This window comes from Schistocerca cancellata, chromosome 3, assembly GCF_023864275.1.
Source record: "Schistocerca cancellata isolate TAMUIC-IGC-003103 chromosome 3, iqSchCanc2.1, whole genome shotgun sequence".
NCBI classification, from domain to species: Eukaryota; Metazoa; Arthropoda; class Insecta; order Orthoptera; family Acrididae; genus Schistocerca; species Schistocerca cancellata.
Genome location: NC_064628.1, coordinates 699,954,140 through 699,974,037, shown reverse-complemented (window position 1 = coordinate 699,974,037; position 19,898 = coordinate 699,954,140). Strand labels below are relative to the sequence as shown.

The 19,898-nt window shown below is 40.1% G+C and overlaps 1 protein-coding gene across 3 annotated transcripts in view; it reads right to left on the bottom strand.

Moving 5' to 3' along the window:
• Nucleotides 1-19,898, bottom strand: part of LOC126176960 (ketohexokinase-like) — a 120,811-nt gene that overhangs the window by 84,712 nt on the left and 16,201 nt on the right. The window contains exons 1-2 of one of the 3 annotated variants that reach the window (XM_049924168.1): nucleotides 14,674-14,725; nucleotides 10,310-10,432 (exon numbers count right to left, since the gene is read on the bottom strand). In XM_049924168.1, the coding sequence (XP_049780125.1) occupies nucleotides 10,310-10,407 (98 nt within the window). In that variant the 5' untranslated portion in view covers nucleotides 10,408-10,432; nucleotides 14,674-14,725. Of the gene's footprint in view, nucleotides 1-10,309; nucleotides 10,631-14,673; nucleotides 14,726-19,898 lie in introns of those variants that run through there. The other 2 variants (XM_049924169.1, XM_049924167.1) reach the window with 2 other exon arrangements.

Here is a 19,898-nt window from a genome sequence, read left to right as displayed (position 1 = left end):
GTCCCTTCGGTTTATGGAAGGATGGGGAAGGAAATCGCCCGTGCTCTTTCAAAGGTACCATCCCGACATTTGCCTGAAACGATTTAGGAAAGTCATGGAAAACCTGAAATAGGATGGCCGGACGCGTGTTTGAGCCGTCGTCCTCCCGAAAGCGAGTCCAGTGTGCCACTGCGCCGCCTCCCTGGGTGCCATCAGTGGTCTAGGCGTTAGGATGTTTGTTTCTACTGTAGAAAACGGAGACACATCAGCACTGTTTGTACCTCTCAGATGTCAAAGACGCCCTGTGACACAGCTAATCTTCACACAGATAAAACACATAAACTGTTAATTGATCATCAGTAATTTTTCAAGTGGACATGGAAGCTTCAGTCTCCTTTATTAAGTGGAATACCTATGCAGTGCTTGGGTCACCCAGATTACAACTGTTTGCTAAGAGAGTTGCACCATGTAATGGCCACAATTTACAAATCAAAGAAACTTTCCAGGCTGACGATTTTATATGTGTTGTCAGATGTTTTTCTTTCTTGGTTAACAGTTCACTAATGCACCGACAACATCTTTGACATAGAGGCCTGTAACGCATTCGATTTCTCAATTAACAGAAAAGTTCATTTAGTTTCCACTGAGATTCCATTTCAAGATGTCGATGAACTGTGCACAAAGTTTCTCAGTTTTTATTCTCCGGGACAGGTTGTGCAAAGGATATACTGGCACGGATCTAAGTCACGGAAACCACTGTTAGCCATTTTTTCTAAGCCCGCCCAGTGCCCCATGTTCTGCGTGACTGAATCAAGGTGGAACTGGACCTTAACCAAGTCATCCACCAATTTAGTCCAGCTCCTGTGCGTTTCCATTAATAATCATTAGGAAGGCCAATGGCTCGCTTAGACTTTGTGGGGCCTTCAAAACAGTGAATGTGCAAGTTATTGTAAATACTTTTCCTGTTCCTCGACCAGAAGATTCATTTCTCTAGATCAGTGGTCGTCAAACTGTAGCTCGCGTGCCACTTGCGTCGTGAATCAAGTATTCTGCGGCCCGCGGCTCTCAGACCTATTTTACTATAATACTCATCTAGCAACTAAAAGTCAAATCAAAAAGCGCCAAGTAACGTTAAGAGCTTCTTAAGAATGTAGTTTTCCTGCTCAGTAACAAACAAAACTGTGGTGTAGTCGGCATGCGTAGTGCTGACACCTGCTATCGACACCACAAAGATGATCCTTGCTATCGAAGCAACGCTGGCCACACCAGTGAGACGGAAGCAGGAAGACACACTCACAGAAGTTCTCCGTGCAACCGTCGGCGGCCTGTCTTGGAATAGACTGATGCACGGACACAAGGTCAGTTTATGCCAGACTATGTTCCAGTCAACGCTTAGTCCATAGCAAGCAACAGAGTTAGGGTCAACTGTTCAGACTATTCAAGTTAATCCTCAAGTCCTTGCATATCTTTGTGAGCTTTGTACTTGAACAGGGCTACGAGAAAGAATTTCTACTGAACAGTGCTTCGAGTTGTTATACCAACAAGTGTATTTCAGCATAAGTGTTACTCTGGTTCTATCAATGTATATAAACGTACCTACGCTCTAACGCACAGTCACAGCAAAGAAGAAGTTGCATAACAGAAGATAAGTGGTCATTTTGACTGTAAATATATTTCAGTTCTTACATTTTATGTACGTAATAATCGTGTCATTTATCACCTGTTTAGAACCCAGTTCATTTGTGACCACCCATCACGATGAAAACCACTTACAGAGACAGTAATATTTTAAGATGTGTGTAGTTTTAATTTACATTGGTAAATTTGGCCGTGAGATAACTCGTAAGTGAAGCTGACCGCTTACCTCGTGTATTACACTCCTGGAAATGGAAAAAAGAACACATTGACACCGGTGTGTCAGACCCACCATACTTGCTCCGGACACTGCGAGAGGGCTGTACAAGCAATGATCACACGCACGGCACAGCGGACACACCAGGAACCGCGGTGTTGGCCGTCGAATGGCGCTAGCTGCGCAGCATTTGTGCACCGCCGCCGTCAGTGTCAGCCAGTTTGCCGTGGCATACGGAGCTCCATCGCAGTCTTTAACACTGGTAGCATGCCACGACAGCGTGGACGTGAACCGTATGTGCAGTTGACGGACTTTGAGCGATGGCGTATAGTGGGCATGCGGGAGGCCGGGTGGACGTACCGCCGAATTGCTCAACACGTGGGGCGTGAGGTCTCCACAGTACATCGATGTTGTCGCCAGTGGTCGGCGGAAGGTGCACATGCCTGTCGACATGGGACCGGACCGCAGCGATGCACGGATGCACGCCAAGACCGTAGGATCCTACGCAGTGCCGTAGGGGACCGCACCGCCACTTCCCAGCAAATTAGGGACACTGTTGCTCCTGGGGTATCGGTGAGGACCATTCGCAACCGTCTCCATGAAGCTGGGCTACGGTCCCGCACACCGTTAGGCCGTCTTCCGCTCACGCCCCAACATCGTGCAGCCCGCCTCCAGTGGTGTCGCGACAGGCGTGAATGGAGGGACGAATGGAGACGTGTCGTCTTCAGCGATGAGAGTCGCTTCTGCCTTGGTGCCAATGATGGTCGTATGCGTGTTTGGCGCCGTGCAGGTGAGCGCCACAATCAGGACTGCATACGACCGAGGCACACAGGGCCAGCACCCGGCATCATGGTGTGGGGGAGCGATCTCCTACACTGGCCGTACACCACTGGTGATCGTCGAGGGGACACTGAATAGTGCACGGTACATCCAAACCGTCATCGAACCCGTCGTTCTACCATTCCTAGACCGGCAAGGGAACTTGCTGTTCCAACAGGACAATGCACGTCCGCATGTATCCCGTGCCACCCAACGTGCTCTAGAAGGTGTAAGTCAACTACCCTGGCCAGCAAGATCTCCGGATCTGTCCCCCATTGAGCATGTTTGGGACTGGATGAAGCGTCGTCTCACGCGGTCTGCACATCCAGCACGAACGCTGGTCCAACTGAGGCGCCAGGTGGAAATGGCATGGCAAGCCGTTCCACAGGACTACATCCAGCATCTCTACAATCGTCTCCATGGGAGAATAGCAGCCTGCATTGCTGCGAAAGGTGGATATACACTGTACTAGTGCCGACATTGTGCATGCTCTGTTGCCTGTGTCTATGTGCCTGTGGTTCTGTCAGTGTGATCATGTGATGTATCTGACCCCAGGAATGTGTCAATAAAGTTTCCCCTTCCTGGGACAATGAATTCATGGTGTTCTTATTTCAATTTCCAGGAGTGTAAAAGACGTGAGAGGGGGGATGTTTTATCGTTTGTCTTCCGGCACTGACAATTCCCAGGCAAGCACAATTCGTACCAGTCAGCTACTACGGTATAAATTTTGAGATGAAAATGAAATAGATTCTAGAATACACATTGCAGAGATGGTCATCTGCAAATGCAGTATATATTTATAACAAGAAATCTGAAATTAAATTAAGGGTTTTGTAATACAACATAATGAGTAGGAGAAAAATAATATTCAGAACGTTTAGTAAACATCTGTGATCATGTCTCATACTGCATGATGCATTTAAATATATAGGTAGAGTCACTGTTATTAATTAATTAATCATCTGCTCACACAGACAACACAATAACATGTCTTCAGGCAGTTGCAGCATCACGACTACTTAAACCTAATTAACCTAAGGACATCACACACATCCATGCCCGAGGCAGGATCACAACCTGCGACCGTAGCGATCGCTCAGTTCCAGACTGTAGCACCTAGAACCGCACGGCCACTCCGGCCGGCCCCATAGTATTTGACTCAAAGATTATGAATTCAGCTCTTCAAAACTATGCCTAGATAAAATAGGATGCTCTAGTTATTTTGCAAGTTCCATTATATCTGTAGGGAGTTCAGTTTCATCTGGTGACAAAACACAAACCACTGCTGGCTTTGTTCAGTCCCTGATCATTGCTACCACATACAAAAGTGTATCACTTACAGTGGTATGACCTGTTCCTGTCAGCATGCAATAATATTGTATGCAAGCCTACCAGTTATCATACCTATAGAGAAACATTACCAGGCTTCCAGCTGATCCAGACATGGAGGTCGTTTGTTTCAATACAGATGCCGAGGCATACCACATTCTGGAAGATTTTGCAATTATTCCATCAATTATCACAGCAGTCAGAGGAGGACCCTGCCCTTTGTCAGTTCCCAAAATGGGTGAGACTGGGCTGGCCTGATCGCCAACCAACACAGTCCAGCTCAATACTGAGAACCTTGATGTAAGGAACTGCTCTTGGTGGCATGCCACTTGTTGGTTATCACATGCGTCTTACCAGGTAGTCAATGCAAATTCACTATGTGGCAAAGTGCTTTCTTTACTTCATGCAGGACACTGGAACATCACTCACACGAAGATCTTGGCTCACCATCACGTCTATTGGCCAGTTGTGGGCAAAGAAATCGAGGACCTGGCACACACATGCCTGGAAGTGCACCTCAACAGGCTGTTCCTCCTAAGGTTTTTCCCTATGGCCTAAACCATCTGATCCTGTGGACTGTGTGCATGTCGACTATGCAGGACCTTTTTGGCTAATATGTGACTCAGTGATAGTCGCTTTTTCTGAGGCGAAAGTGTACAACAACAGCAGAAACCACAGTCAAAGCATTCACACAAGTTTTCACCATTGAAGATTTTCCCAGGGTAGTGGTCACAAGCAATGGACCCTTCCATGGCGACAAGTGCAAGAGGCATCAAAAACAACCCACACAACAGACATTACAGCAATGATACTTCAGTCCGTGCAAAGCATGAACTCAAACTGGCCAGCTTACTGGTAGATCAACAGAGGGCAACAGCAGTGGCCACACCTGCAACAGCTCCAAGGCTTGTGCACAGGCTGATCAGTGCTTGCGGGCTGAACTATTTCCTACTTCCACAGAAACGAAGTTTGAGCCAATCAAACAAAAGTGTTACTCCCCCCAAAGATAACTATTTAGACCCATGCTGAGATGGCAGCTAGCAGTTCCAGTGCAGCTAGCCGCATCAGCAAGGCCCCACCTGGATGATGCAATACCAAGATCAAATCCTCTACGCATCACTGTTACCGTGAAATGGGACTTTGCCAAATGGGATGTTGCCGAGTGGAGAGGACTTTGGCATTCTATTTTGCTATGTCTCCTGCACTTGGAAAGTGTTGGATTTGATGTCAGTATTACAAAATTCATTCATACAAAATTTTAAAAGATTCTACCTGTGACTCACTTTTTCGAATTCAGTTCATTTGACCAATCAGTCAGACAAGAAAGTTTTATTTTCTTGTTCTTTGGTAGTTAGTTATTGTGTTCAAATTTGCGAAGTTGTTTCTTGTGTTGCAAATAAATCTGTTCAATAGGAATACCTGGTGAATGTTTTGTGTGATATATGTGAAGGAAGCAACATGTCAGCCTCAAGTTTGCTTCATTCACATTTATGAATTTTTTTGACCAATACAGAATCTGTTATCTCTGTACTGCTCTTTTCCATCTTCAATGCAATGGAGAGGTGGATCAAATGGTTTGCAGCTTCAAAGAAAACCTTAAGGTAGAGGTTCGGTCAATTCACTCACAGAAAATACATTAACTCTTGAATCTTACATGGCTATGCCAGCTGCTGGGACTCCTGCAGAGATCCCACATGGTAGGCAATCTCAGACCTCCTTGCACTTCCTCCACCCACAGTAGAACAAGCTAACCTCTGCACACTAGCAGTTCAGAACAGACAGTGTGGTGTGGGTGCAAACATTTGTTTGGCAAGCAGACAGGTTGGGTACTTGCAAAGACTCTGGCACACGACCTTTGATGTGGAGCACCATCGGAACCAGCTGCAGTCTAGGCTGCCCCCGCCAGGGCTTCCACGTCATACCACCTTCAATCCTGGGCTCAGATGGCTCAGACTTCAACATTGCCTCTTCTTCAGCTACAACAGCTGCAGCAACAGCAGCAGCAAGAGGCATATAGGTACCAGTTTCCTGCAGCTGCCATGGACTCGCTCCTCGCACTCTTTCCATGTCAAGAAGCAACAGCCTCTGCTGAAGCCACGGACCCAATCCACGCTCATGTTGACAATGGCATTGACACAACAATATGCTCAGCAGCACCACCACCCAGCTAGGTGCCAGGCTTAGCAGCAGTACTGCAGCACCCAGCCTCACTGAGCAGTGATGTTGAAATGAGAAAGTGCATCCCTGGATATCTGAGGTGGCCCCTCTTCTTCCACACAAGAGCTGGCATAAGTTGGACCTATGAATCTTTTTTTTGTTGTCTCTTGGAGGGGGGGGGGGGGGGTGGAGGAGGGATGCTGTATCCAGTGATTCAGAGATCAATATGTGAAATTGCGTTTGCATGGTTCCACTACCAGCAGCACACAAATTACTGCATTACACCATGAGCGACACTGCAAGCCAGAAACATACAACTGGGCACCTTGTGGAATCATGTGGTACCAATCAGCTTCTTCTGGCTTAGAACAAAGGTGCCAATACACCTAGGGGAGGCCCTCTTATGTGTTGTCCTGCCTCAGCGATAAGACGCTGTATAGCTGTTACTTCTACAATGACCATAGTGGTGAATGTAAACTTTTGGAGATTTATTCTGCCAACTGTATTCTCTGCTACGGCTCATAATCGATAGCACCTGCACTTGGGTTCGAGTATTGTATTCTGTGTAACCAGTGTATTGTGCTTAATAAACGAGCTGTGTACCACAACTTAACACTGGTCATGTCAAACCCAAACAAAATTCTTCTAACATGACACAATGAAAGCTGTAGATCAAGGCAAACTTCTGGATTCAGTTTTTAAAGGACTTGAGAAAAACTTTTAATCAGTATAACAGCTGGCCGGTGTGGCCGAGCGGTTCTAGGCGCTACAGTCTGGCACCGCGCGACCGCTACGGTTGCAGGTTCGAATCCTGCCTCGGGCATGAATGTGTGTGATATCCTTAGGTTAGTTAGGTTTAAATAATTCTAAGTTCTAGGGGACTGATGACCTCAGATGTTAAGTCCCATAGTGCTCAGAGCCATTTGAACCATTTCAGTATAACATCAATGCTTATTAGTGAAAGTACAAAGTATCAAACGATATTTGTGACTGGAATGAGGATTTATTGATAGAAAGGATGAGGCATGCTCTTTTTGATAGAGAGTCATTGAGAAATGTAGAAGTAACTTCACACATATCCCTGGGAAGTATGTTGGGACCCTCACTGTTAATTTTGTATATTAATAACTTCACAGATAATATTTACAGTAACTTGAGATATTTTTGCATATGATACAGTTATCATAATGAAGTACTATCTCAAAAAAGCTGCACAAATATCGGGCCAGACTGTTACAAAATTTCAAAGTGATCTGCTTTAAATTAAAACATTGCTCACTTCACAAAATGTAAAAATATAGCATTCTGTGACTACAACATCAAAGAGTCACAAACTCAATAAGTAACTAAAATACATATCTTGGTGTAGCAATTGATGGGGACATGAAATGGAATAATCACATAGGTTCAATCACAGGTAAAACAACTCATTGATAGGCTAAGGGAAAAATGAAATCAGTTAACAATGGAGACTGCTTAAAAATCATTTGAGTGTTCCATCCTAGAATATTCCTCCATGTGTTAGACCTATACCAAATCGGGATAATAAGGAATATTCAACATATACAAAGAACTGTAGCACCATTGATCACATGTTTGTTAGCCTCACAGTGTGTCACAGAAATGCTGTATCACCTGAATTGTCAGATAAGTGAAGATAAAAGTAACAATTACAATGTTTCAAGAACAAGTATTAAGTGAAAACTATATGAGGTCCATCTACATATCGCACTCATACAGGAATTCCTTAATAGGTTGACCCAAGACCATAGTGATATGCATAATTAAGCTCTATCACGAACATCCTGTCCTATTTTTCACAAGCTGATTTCCCCTTGAATGCTAACACTGTGTTCCCAAATATTTGACTTTTTAAATCAGTGCATTGAATTAAACAAATGAAGATGAAATTTCTTATTGTGAACACCCCAACCCTTCATGCACTCATTGTGGGTGAATTAAAATAGACTGTCTAGGCAGCTTTATTTTCCGATTCGTCATTTACTCACTTCATTATGTTCTTCACCTTGTTTACATCTACATATACACACATACTTCGCAAGTCACGGTATAGTGCGTGGTGGAGGGTATTCTATACCACTACTAATTATTTCCTTGCCTGTTCCAATTGCAGATACATACCACCATGTGAGCCCCAATTTTTCGTATTTTATCTTCCTGGTCCCTATGCAAACGTATGTTGCCAGCAGTAGAATCTTCTGCAGTCAGCTTCAAATGCCAATTCTATAAATTTTCTCAATAGTGTTCCTCAAAAACAACATCTCTGAATCGTTTTCCCCATTATTCAGAAATTTCGGTGTAGTCTATATTCATATAGTCATGACTTGGCATAATGCCTTCATTGTAATTAAGGCTCTAATGCATTTCAGCGCAGTTACATGTTTCCAAAATTTCTATTCTGTAGTGCTTTTGCACTTTTCTGAACATAATTGCCTCTATTAACAATACAATAATGTGCAATCTTTTAACTGATTGAGGAGCACCAGATATTCCATGTAAGTCCTTTTGTATGTCAAATATTCATTCAAACATGCCCCCACTATCTCTTCATAACAATAAACATATTGCTATGTTTTTTATTACTATTGTATTACTGCTACAATTGTTCAGAAATTGTTTTTCAGGAAGACTGCCAATCTAAACTCTCTTTATTGGTTGGGTTTTGGTACTACCTGTCAGGCCACCCTCCCAGCTCAGGGTTACAAGCTTTGGAGAAAAAATATCCAAGTTTTCGAGAGTTGTGAGTTCAGTTACCATGAAAAGGAGTGCTGTAAAGACAGTCAAAAAATCGTATTTTATAGTCTCCTTTAGTTTCAAAAAGATGTGGCAAGTTTTCCAAAGGATTTTATCCAAGCTATTTAGCTCCCAACATTTGGAGAAACTAAATGTCAACTCGAATAGAAACCTGCTTATCTAAGTCAGCTTGATGCAATTGGAGCCTGGAAGATATCCCAGAGGTTGGTTGGTATCGACTATTTTGCCCAAAAGCCACTGCCACACAGCTGACCTTTAGGAGGAGGAAGAGAGAGAAATTACTACAACAGTAGTCTCGTGACTTTGGCTTTTAAGCCCAAGATCGCTGGTCTCTGAATCATAATGTTTCACCGTCACAAGGAATAATGGTGCCTGAATCAAGCCAGAGTTTGTTATGGTAGAGTACAGACGACACTGACAAGCTCCCAGCTTCAGGTTTTCAATGTCCACACAGAACCACTTCTGGCCAAACTCCTAAGATGGACACATCTAAAATTACTGCTTTGATCATGGAAATGTGTTGCATTCCATCTGTAAAAAAAAAAAACCTAATTTCGGCCGCAAACATAGTTTTTAAAAACAAGTGTATTTTCTTTATTGTATGACAGATCAGTATTAAATCAAAAGCTTTCCAGAAGTTAAGAACAGCCACGGTAGTTCTTACCTGTAGCTCTTAGGGTAAGTGAAGCTCGTGAGTTCGATTTGTAACAATTGTTGTTTGTTGAATCAACAGTGTCTTCCACTGATACGGAGCATTTGCTTTCAAATCGCATATCGTTGTCTAGAATTTTGCTACAGATAGTAGTGACTAGTGACCACACTAGTTAGTTGGTTGCAAATGTAATAATTAACAGTTTTCGCTCATTCAAGCAGCTGACGCAGCCTAATAGAGTACATTGTTATTCAATATTTTTATTGCAAAAATGGTAGATTTCCCATGCAAAACGCTACAAGCTCCCAAATTGTAAGATAAGAATTTAGAAACCTTGTGGCTATATTGTGTTGGGGACGAGGCTCTCCGTTAGGATGTAATTCTTATGTATCTTTGAAAACATTAGCCTTTGTCTCTGAATACAATGCAGTCGAAGGCCAGTTCCAGAACTATTTTACACCAGTTTTAAATTTCTATTGGATATATTTCAAAGAACGCTAAAAAATTCTGTAGGTCTTCACTAGTATATGGAAAGAATTAAATTACGTGCACGAGGCGGTGAGGGGAGGAGGCTCGTGGCCTCGTGATCTAGCTGTAAATCATACAGATTCTTGCAATTTAACTTAAGATATTTTGCTGTTAAGCAACGAGAAGTTTTGTAACAATAGATTGCGAACAGAGAATTCCAAAGAATAAAAAGCACTGTATATCAAACTTTACATATACGTAATTTTCATGTTACATACCTCTGGTCGGAATCTTCGATTGGATAACTTTTGCAGTACAACAGTTCGTCGACACAAATCATCCCGACGCAAAGTATTTTCGGCTGTGTTGCAGTCATCGTGTGTAGTTCTTTCTCGAAGATCCTATGTGTATCACAAATTGTTGTTTAGGTTGTACAGACATCAATCCAGAAACGTTGCAAAGCTCATTGACAAATATTTTCGCAGGACATGCCATGGTGTGATAGTTGCAGTGTGCAAACTCATTGGCGCGCGAAGCACAGAATTTATGTGCAATGTGACTTCTATTCGATTTATGATTGTTAAATTTATGAAGCAAAATGTGAGACGTGGTTTACCAGAAAGATAGACGTTGCCTTATTACCACTTTCCTTTTTCGATAGAAGGTCCACCTAATCGACCCAGCAACAAGCAACCTGTTAAACAGATTGAGGAATACAAGCTCAGTCTTCATACCACCCAACCCTCGTTAGCAAATCAGCGGTGTGTGTTCGGTACAGAGGTGTGATGTTAATAATTTAGGATTTCTCAGAGTACCAGTAAAGAGCAGATAGATAACATTTCGTTGCATAATCGAAGTTATAAAAGTGGACTGTTGTAGTTTTGTTGATACTACCGTATATATTGCATCAGAATCCTTATTTCATTTCTTACTTTTCACACATTGCAGAGAATGGGGTGAATGATATTTGGTGTTTAGAAACTAAAAACAGGCAGTCTGAATACACAGAAATAGCTCATCATTTCACTACCTTCAGTTTCTGTGTCGTGTCAATTATTTTTCTTCAGTTTTGTATGTTATCAGCAGCAGTGTTTATTTTATTATTTATTGACATAAAACCTGGGACAGCATTCCTTATCTCGGACCATTCCTTATCTCGGACATCTGTGAATGACTGCGCATTTGCATTCGGAAAAAAATGCTTGAAACTCGTGGCTGCCAAACCATGCACAGATTTTCCATGGTTCCTAGAAATTTGCTGTAGCAAACTGAAAGGTGTGGACAGTTTCTTATGACCTCATTGGTGCCAACCCCTATTCCTCCTTTGTTGTAACTAAGCATTCTGCTCTTGGATCATTCCATTACTTTGACAGTAACAAAATTAATTTAACCTAAAGGCAAATGGGACAGAAATGAAAATGCCTTTCAGAGGAAACGTATTCCTAGCTCCTGAAGGGCATTATGAGTAGATAGGAAAAATTACACGCCTGCCATCGAGCAGAAAACACGTACTGAGAAATTGCGAGCAATTTAGACTGGTTGGAACAGAGATTCATAACACACATCAAAGCAGAAGATACGATAAAATGGGCTTCTAACTGTAACAATAATATAAACAGGGAACTTTTAAGGGTAGAACAGCAGTAGAGCTTTTAAAAGAAACGTAAGCTTTATTGAAATAATAAAATAACCACAATAATGAAAGCACTAAAAGGTAATTGTCCATCGGCCAACATGTGATAGGTGCCATAGGGTCATTCCACTGTTGCGGGTGTGACATTTTGTCACATTTTTCATACGTAAAGTTATATTTGTTTGTACTTCAGGTGTCAGAGTAAGGGTAACTTTAATTTACTGAATAGAATAGCATGTTGTTAAGTTCCTGTAAAAATTTTAGCTCTTAATTTTACACTCAACCTGCTAAAAAAAAGCGTGAAGAAGTGTTGCGGGTGTGACAGAACTTTACCCTTCATTTGCACATAGCTGTGTTCTTTAGTTATTTCGTCTTCTACTTCTGAATCAGGATGGTTGATAATTTTTTACACAGTGAAGAAAGGAGTAATAAAATACAAGATATGACAACTTTTATTCACAGACACTTCCAAAAGACAACATATTTTTTTCCTTCATGTTGTGGGTGTGACACATAAATACATCAATATTATTGAGTGAAATTTAAAACAAAACAGCAAGAAAATACTTTAATTATTATGTTAAAATGATAAAAATTTAAACAAGAGAGAACTAGGCCTATTTCAATACTACTGAAAAACAAATTGTCTCCTGTTATTCAACAGTTTGGGTGGATTTACTTCCTGAGAGATTACTGAAATATTTTCCCAAGATATGTCTTCTTCTGTGGGCCAAATCCAACATTTCCCACTGGATTGCATATACTTCAGCAAGACCTGCTCCGCTTGTTCATCAACTTGAAGAACTTCTGCAAAGTATTTCTTTTTCAAACAGGACTTTCCAGTGACAGTCAACTCAGACAATACAAAGTCTCCTATAGTAAGTTTCAAGGGTTCTTCACTATCAACACAACACATCGAACTGTGTGCATTTTCATGGTTATGAAGTGATATCACTGTTGTAATCTCTTGGGCATATGTAGCAGAAACCCTTATAATTCCCTCTTTAACTGCTATAATGCAGTGGAGTTTGTGCAATCCTGGAATAGGCTGTACGCCTTTCCAAAGATTATCCAACATAGTCATTGCTGAATTAATTTCTTCAGATGATGAGTAGAGGGTTGTAATTCCTTTCAGTTTCTCCTTGATGCACTTGTAAAAATCATAAGGAGTGTTAATAGTAACCCTCCATGATTTTACAGTTCTCCACACTGTTCTTTTCACGGTACCACCAATGGCATCAACTGCACCTTTACCATGAGAACTAGCAAAAAAAACTCCAGTCACCAGTAATGCCGAAGTCAGCTTGTAAATACGTAACATTTAATAGGCCCTAATGTGAAGCAATTCTTAAATTGCGCTGCGCATCCATCGGAGAAAATCTTGACTCTTTGAAGATAAGGAAATTCTCTCCTTAGGTCCTGAAAAAGCAGCTTAAGTATTGTCCAAAATGAATATTTATTGTGGGACAAGTCATCGCTAACAATGGCATAGCTGCGTATGGTGCAGTCTTTAATCCAGGCCACAGCTGTAAGTATAGTTGTCTGCTGTTGGTGCCAGTGAGCACTCTGGATCTCATCCTGACAAACAAATTTTCAGCATAGTCAACCTGCAAAACCAAATTGTGATCATTGAAATTTACTTTTGTATCCTCAAAGTACTTTGATTGCTTCTTCTTAACATAACAGTGCAGTTTGAATACCAGAAGCTGTTTTTCTATTTATTTAATGGCATTCAAAACTGTCCTAACTGTTTCTATACGCTGAGGGCAACCTACAACATCTTTCCATTGAGTCCATTCAAGCTCATCGTTCAGTACTTCTTCACCCACAAGGCTCTTCGCATTTAAAGTGTTACATTTGTCGCAGGCACTGGACATACACTTATAATTTTCTGTGTCACAAACAAGAATGCTAACTAAATCTTGTGCTCTACTTGGAAATGTATTGGTTTCTCTTGCAACGCTTTCATCCAAATACTGTATGTTTGCGTGGTATCGACAAATACACACATTATGTGGCATAAATGATACAGGGTATACAAAAGGTGGACGAAGAGAGAAAAAGTTTGATTTTTTTATCTGACACTCGGGATATTCAAGAATAATTTGTTCATATGATTAAGATATTGTCATCATCATACAGCACTTCTGTTTCTGTTCTCGTTCTCCAGTTTCAGGGTTCTTGACACTAACCACATCTTTTGTTCCTGATTCTCTTTGGCTTATGTCGTCACGTAGGTAGAAGTTCTTAATTTTATTTTCTGTATCTGCACTGAGAAACTTACTCCATTTCTTGTACATATCTTTTTTAAGTTTATTTGCAACTTCAGGCAGCTCATCGTTAAACAGCTTTGCCACTACATCTTTTCATTTCCTTGGGCTGCATGGTAAGCTTTTCTTCACCTTGTTTACTGCCTTCCCAAGTGATCTTTTGGAACTATATGATTTAGAGGATGACAAAATGCAAGATGCAGTGGGAGTTTGAGCAGAAATTATATTCTTTTCTCGATGCCTCCTTTGTCTTTCCCTATCTTGCATACATTTAAGTTTCTTTTGATCATCCTGCAAGGCAGCTTTATTTTTTTCCCTCTGTAACTTATCTCTTTTGCGTTCCGTTTCTAACATTGCCTGATACTGAATTGGAGATTGCTTCAGTTTTTCCCTAAACTTGCGACACTTTTCAGTGGATGACATGCTTGTCCTATAATAAATTACAAGAATAACAATCACAACAATAATATCAACAGTAACAATACAAAGTTCTGGTATCATGGTAACAGCTCTAACACTTTGACATGTCACACCTGAAACGCATTTCTTGACATGATAGAGTGTTCCTACAAAAAAATATAATTCAAAGTTGTAGCCCATGTAACTAACCTCACTTTTACAAACTTTCAACTTTACATAACATGAAACTAAACTGATAAACAAGTAAATGTGTATTTCTGTGTTGCGGGTGTGGCAGAAATTCTGTATTTTGTTTTTTTAAGAGTCAGAGCTTATTTACCTGTATTATAAATGTAAAACCACTGTTACAGCTTCACAATTATCCAGAGAGTATATGCACATCACATGGACATTCAACTTCAAAGACACTAGTCTGTAGGGCTGCCAACATTTCACATTAAATTTTAAAATTTTTTTCCCTGATACCAAGAGTAAGTTTGTAACTGTTTTACACCTTTCAGGCCACGATATAATGAAAACTGGGATTAGTTTCTGCTTCCTTGACCTATTGGCTACAGAAAGATATGTCACACTTTATGATCTTTTAAACTTTATTTTTTATTATGAAGGGTCCTTTCACATGGAATGACCCCATAGACACACACAACTAAAAGATAAGAAAATTGTACTATATTTCTAGCTTCTCCCCCTCCCACCCACCCACCCACCCACCCACCTTACTGTTAATACAGACATTCAAGATGTACACTCAATCACTCCCTCCCTCCTACCCACCCAGCCCCCTGCAGCCACCATAATATATACAACAATCATGAGGGGAAAGAGGATACCACGCAGAAGTTACAAGGAAAGTACAGCTTTGAAAGTGTTTGAACTCTTGAAATTATCATACATGAACAGTAAATATATTTACGAGAACTGTAATGAACAATATATATACGTTGTGAGAAATAAATGTTTTATAGGTAATCTTAAAACAGGGACAACAACAACTAAATATATGATTTCTTAACACTTCATGCAGTGAACAGTTTTTTTTTAAAAAAGATGTTGAGAATTATTAAAATAAAGCTGAATGATACCTCCTATGGTCCATTGTAGTTGTATTTTTTTCAGGTCACTTATAAACCCACACAGTTGGTTTCACAGCTATTTATGGGTTGCATCTTCTGGTCCAAAAACCGGTACAAAATAATTTTTAAAAATTAATGTAGCTGTCTGACGCATCCTATAATACTGATTGACTAACCAAACATGGAAGATATATTATGTATCAAGCTAGGAAAGTGGTGTGGATCACATACCACAAGAACAGGCTTACATATGCTCAATAAATGCAAGTTGTAAGTTCATACCAAAAGAAAAGTACTTACAAATGCTGTGTCATAGGTTACAAAATGCCACAGTGTAAGAATTGGCGTAACAAGGTAATCATTTCAGCACTCCTCAGTTGATAAAAAACCATTGTCACATGATTAAAAAAAAACCATTGTCCATGATGAAAGTCGTGTAAAACAAAAGAATAGAATTAGGAATCAGAAGTGAACCTTAATTAAAAAAAAAGTAACTCAAATCAAAAATAGATGAGGCCATCCCCATGTGACGTGGATCAGTTGCCAAAAAACTAGACTGACCTGAGTTAAGTTGCAAACTATACACATTCAAACTAAAATACGCTCTTGTCGGCCTATGTCAAGCGACAAAAAGCCCCTCACATAAGTTATTCAGGGAAGTACTGGGCCCCTGAAGAGTGAAATAATGTTTGTGACGAAAACTAGTAATTTTAATGTTCTCAAAACTACTGACAGTTAAAATAACTGTTATTTGGGGGCCATCACTGATGGAAAGGAAGAAGCATATGTTGGTGATCAAAGTTCCCAAAAGGCGACATGCTCATGTGTGTTTGCCACCAACACATCAGCTGATATAAGCTACTAGTCGTGTGTTATCTAAGCATGTGCTGTGGCTGCCATCCAGGTACTGGGACAGTGACGGAAATTGAACAACACTTAAAATAAGAAAGTGTGACCCTAATGCTCTATTGAGGACTTAGGTACCACACAAGCTATTAGACTCAGTTATTTAGTATTATTCAAGTTCAGTTTTATGCAATACAGAGAGCCGAGTCTAATAGTTTGCATGGTGCCCGTAAGTTCTCAACAGGCCACTAGCGTCATGCTTTCTTATTTTCCGTGTTGCCTGTGTTAGTTCAGTTTCTGTCACCATCTCAGTACCCAGGCAGCAGTTATAGCACACACATAGACAACACGTGGGACACTCACAGTTTATGTTGTCAGCCACTGTATTGGTGGCCAATACACATGAGACTGTTGGCTTTTGGTTAGTTTGATTGACGGCATACGCTTCTTCCTTTTGGTCGTTGATTGCCCCCCCCCCCCCCCCTCCCCCGCCAATAACAATTAAAATAATTTTCAGTAGGTTTCGATGTATTAAAATTACTAGTTTTCAACACAAATGTTATTTAATCTTCAGTCACTACAGGGCCCAGTACTTACCTGAACAACATCTATGAGTGGAATTTTGTTGTTTGACACACACTGACAAGAACGTATTTTAGTTGCAATGTGCACAGTTTGCGACTTAACTAAGATCAGCCTCATTGAGATGGTCCCCATCTGTTTTTCATTTGAGTTGCTGTTCCACTGATCTTTAATTAAGGATTATTTCTGATTCCTAATTCCATTATTTTGTTTCAGCATGACTTTCATCATGGACAATTGGTTATTTATCAATTGAAGGGTGCTGAAATAATTATGTACCCACTCTAATTGTTAACACTGCAGCATTCTGTAACCTATGACATACCATTTGTAAGTACTTTCTTTTGGTATGAACTTACAAGTTGCATTTATTGAGTATATATAAGCCTGTTCTTGTGGGGTGTATGTGAGCCACACTAGTTTCCTAGCTTGATACATAATATTATCTTCCATGTTTATGTAGTCATTCATTATTTTAGGATGTCTCAGTACAGATATTTGCACCAGAAGATGCAATTCATATAGTTGCAAAACCAGTTGTGTGGGTTTATAAGTGACCTGAAAAAAAATGCAGCTGCAGTGGACCATGCGATATTTAATTTTTATTTTAATAATTTTCAACATCTGTATTTCAAAAAAACTGTTCACTGTATAAAGTGTCAAGCAATCGTGTATAGTATATATTTTACTCTTGTAAAGTCATACAATGCAAGGCGAAGCTCTAAGTTTGGAAACTAAAAGTTAATTGCATAAGTGGTCAAGGGCATACTCATTTATTGGAATGGTAATGTACTGACAGTGTGACTGCAGATACTTTGAAATCACAGATAGTTGTCTTCTGGCTTAAACAAATAATTTTGTTTTCCCTTTTCTTCAGTTTATTCACATATTGGCAGTCATCATTGTTGTTGATATCACTGATATTATTTGTTCTTTATCATCACTTTTCTTTTTAAAATATAATTTTAATTTTTCATTACATTGCTTAAAATATGGACAATGTCTGCACCGCCACAAAAGATGAAGTGAAGGAAATAGTTTACAAAGTTATTCTTCACATCATTAATAGTGGCTTTACTTTGCTGATTACCACTGTGGATAATGCAGAAGTGCAATCACTGTGTTCAGATAATGTAACTGGATGTGAAAGATAGGTATAAGTATTTGAACTCTGCTTCAGAACAGAGTTTTAGCTTTGGTACATATAATCATTTTAACACCTGTTTTGCAATGATAAAGGCTGTTTCCATACCTGGCAAGAGTTCGAAAAAATATGAGGTAAAGTAAGTCAGCAGGAGTTGATAAGAGACATTCAGAGAACACTAAAATTACTGAGACTTACAAGAACTAGAAGATACTTGAGCTGTGTTCAAAACTAGAAAACACAAGACATAACAGATTCCCAGAAAAATATTATGAAATCACCAAAAAGGTATAAGTGAACAAATGTGAGGATCTCTGTGCAGTCTTCTTAACATTGCAGACTTATAAATTTCATGCTACAATAATACATCAAAGAATATAAACATGAGACAAAGATAAGTTTGGCTTCGGGGAAGCTAGAAGTCCTGCAGAAGTGATTCTAAACTTGAATTTAGTATTGGAAGGAAAACTAACACCAGCAGACCTTCATGTCATTTGAGGTTCTACCTTAGGCTTCAAATAATGTAATGTAGAATAAGGATACTGAAAATATTGAAAAGAATAATGGTGAGGTGCAAAGAAGACATAAAAAAAAGTACATGCAAGAAAGATGTAAAAATACAAGTTCGTGCTAAAAATTACGTTCGTCACAAAGAAAGAAAGGTTGAATTTTAATGTCTCTGATTTTGAGGTCACTGGAGTTGGATCATAAGCTCATTTTCACAGTACAGAGTTAGCCCGTGGCCTACTAGGTCATCTACTCATCTAAATTGAACTAGAGGAAATATAAATAAGGATGGTCATATATGAAACAGATTTGTAGCTTTATTACTCGTGATGTTTAACTTACATGTCAAAAAGATAATGAAAGGCGCTAATAAAAGTTCCAGCTTAGGAAGAAAAAGGAAAGAGAACAGATACTTATGCTAAGAATCATTTGAAAGTACGTAATTAGGAACACAGCCAATTGGAATGGGCAACCAATGGGGCACAGAATTTAGATTAAGTCCAAATAAAAGAAACACTTATCTGCTACTTAGGAGATACAAGATGGCTAAAACATTGGTGTCCATTGAAGCAAATTGACATAGACAAAAAAATTCTTCAACTAAAGAGTTTTTGCTACTATGAGATACTGATACAGGATTGAGAAACAAGTTCCCAAGATTATGCATGTGGCGCAAAGCACTTACATAAGTGAAACTTTGATGAAATGTTTCAGATATGGTGCTACAGTAACAGAAAATTTGAGTGTGTGTAAGTTACAGCAAGAAGAGATACTAAAAACACTAAGAGAAGAAATAAATCTATGAAAAACCACCACCTTCCATTTGAGAGGATCAGCGCTCAAGATCCCAACTGCCCACCTAGATCCAAGTTTTCCTTGAGAAAAATAAGCAGAAAACTTTTTGAAACATTGCTTCAAGATGACACTGCCCTCAGCAGATAACCCAAGACAATATTATAAATAAAATTCTCTGATGAAGTCAGCATAGTTATAAAGATTATCCATAGTTCCCCTGACTCTGTTGATACCTATACTAGAGAAGCTTCATTGGGCAGGATTGGATCACTTTTGTGCCCCATCCTTGTCCAATCCTAGCTTGTACTTGGTCTCTAACAATGTTGTTGTTGTTGTTGTTGTTGTCTTCTTCAGTCCTTTGCAAGCCTATTCATCTCCAAGTAGCTACTGCAACCTACATCCATCTGAATCTGCTTACTGTATTCATCTCTTGGTCTCCCTCTACGATCCCCCGCCCCCTCCCCGCCCGCCCCCAATACTTCCTTCCCTCCGGTACTAAATTGGTGATCCCTTGATACCTCAGAGCATTTCCCACAAATGATCCCTTCTTCTTGTTAGGTTGTCCCACAAATTTCTCTTCTCCCAAATTCTATTCAC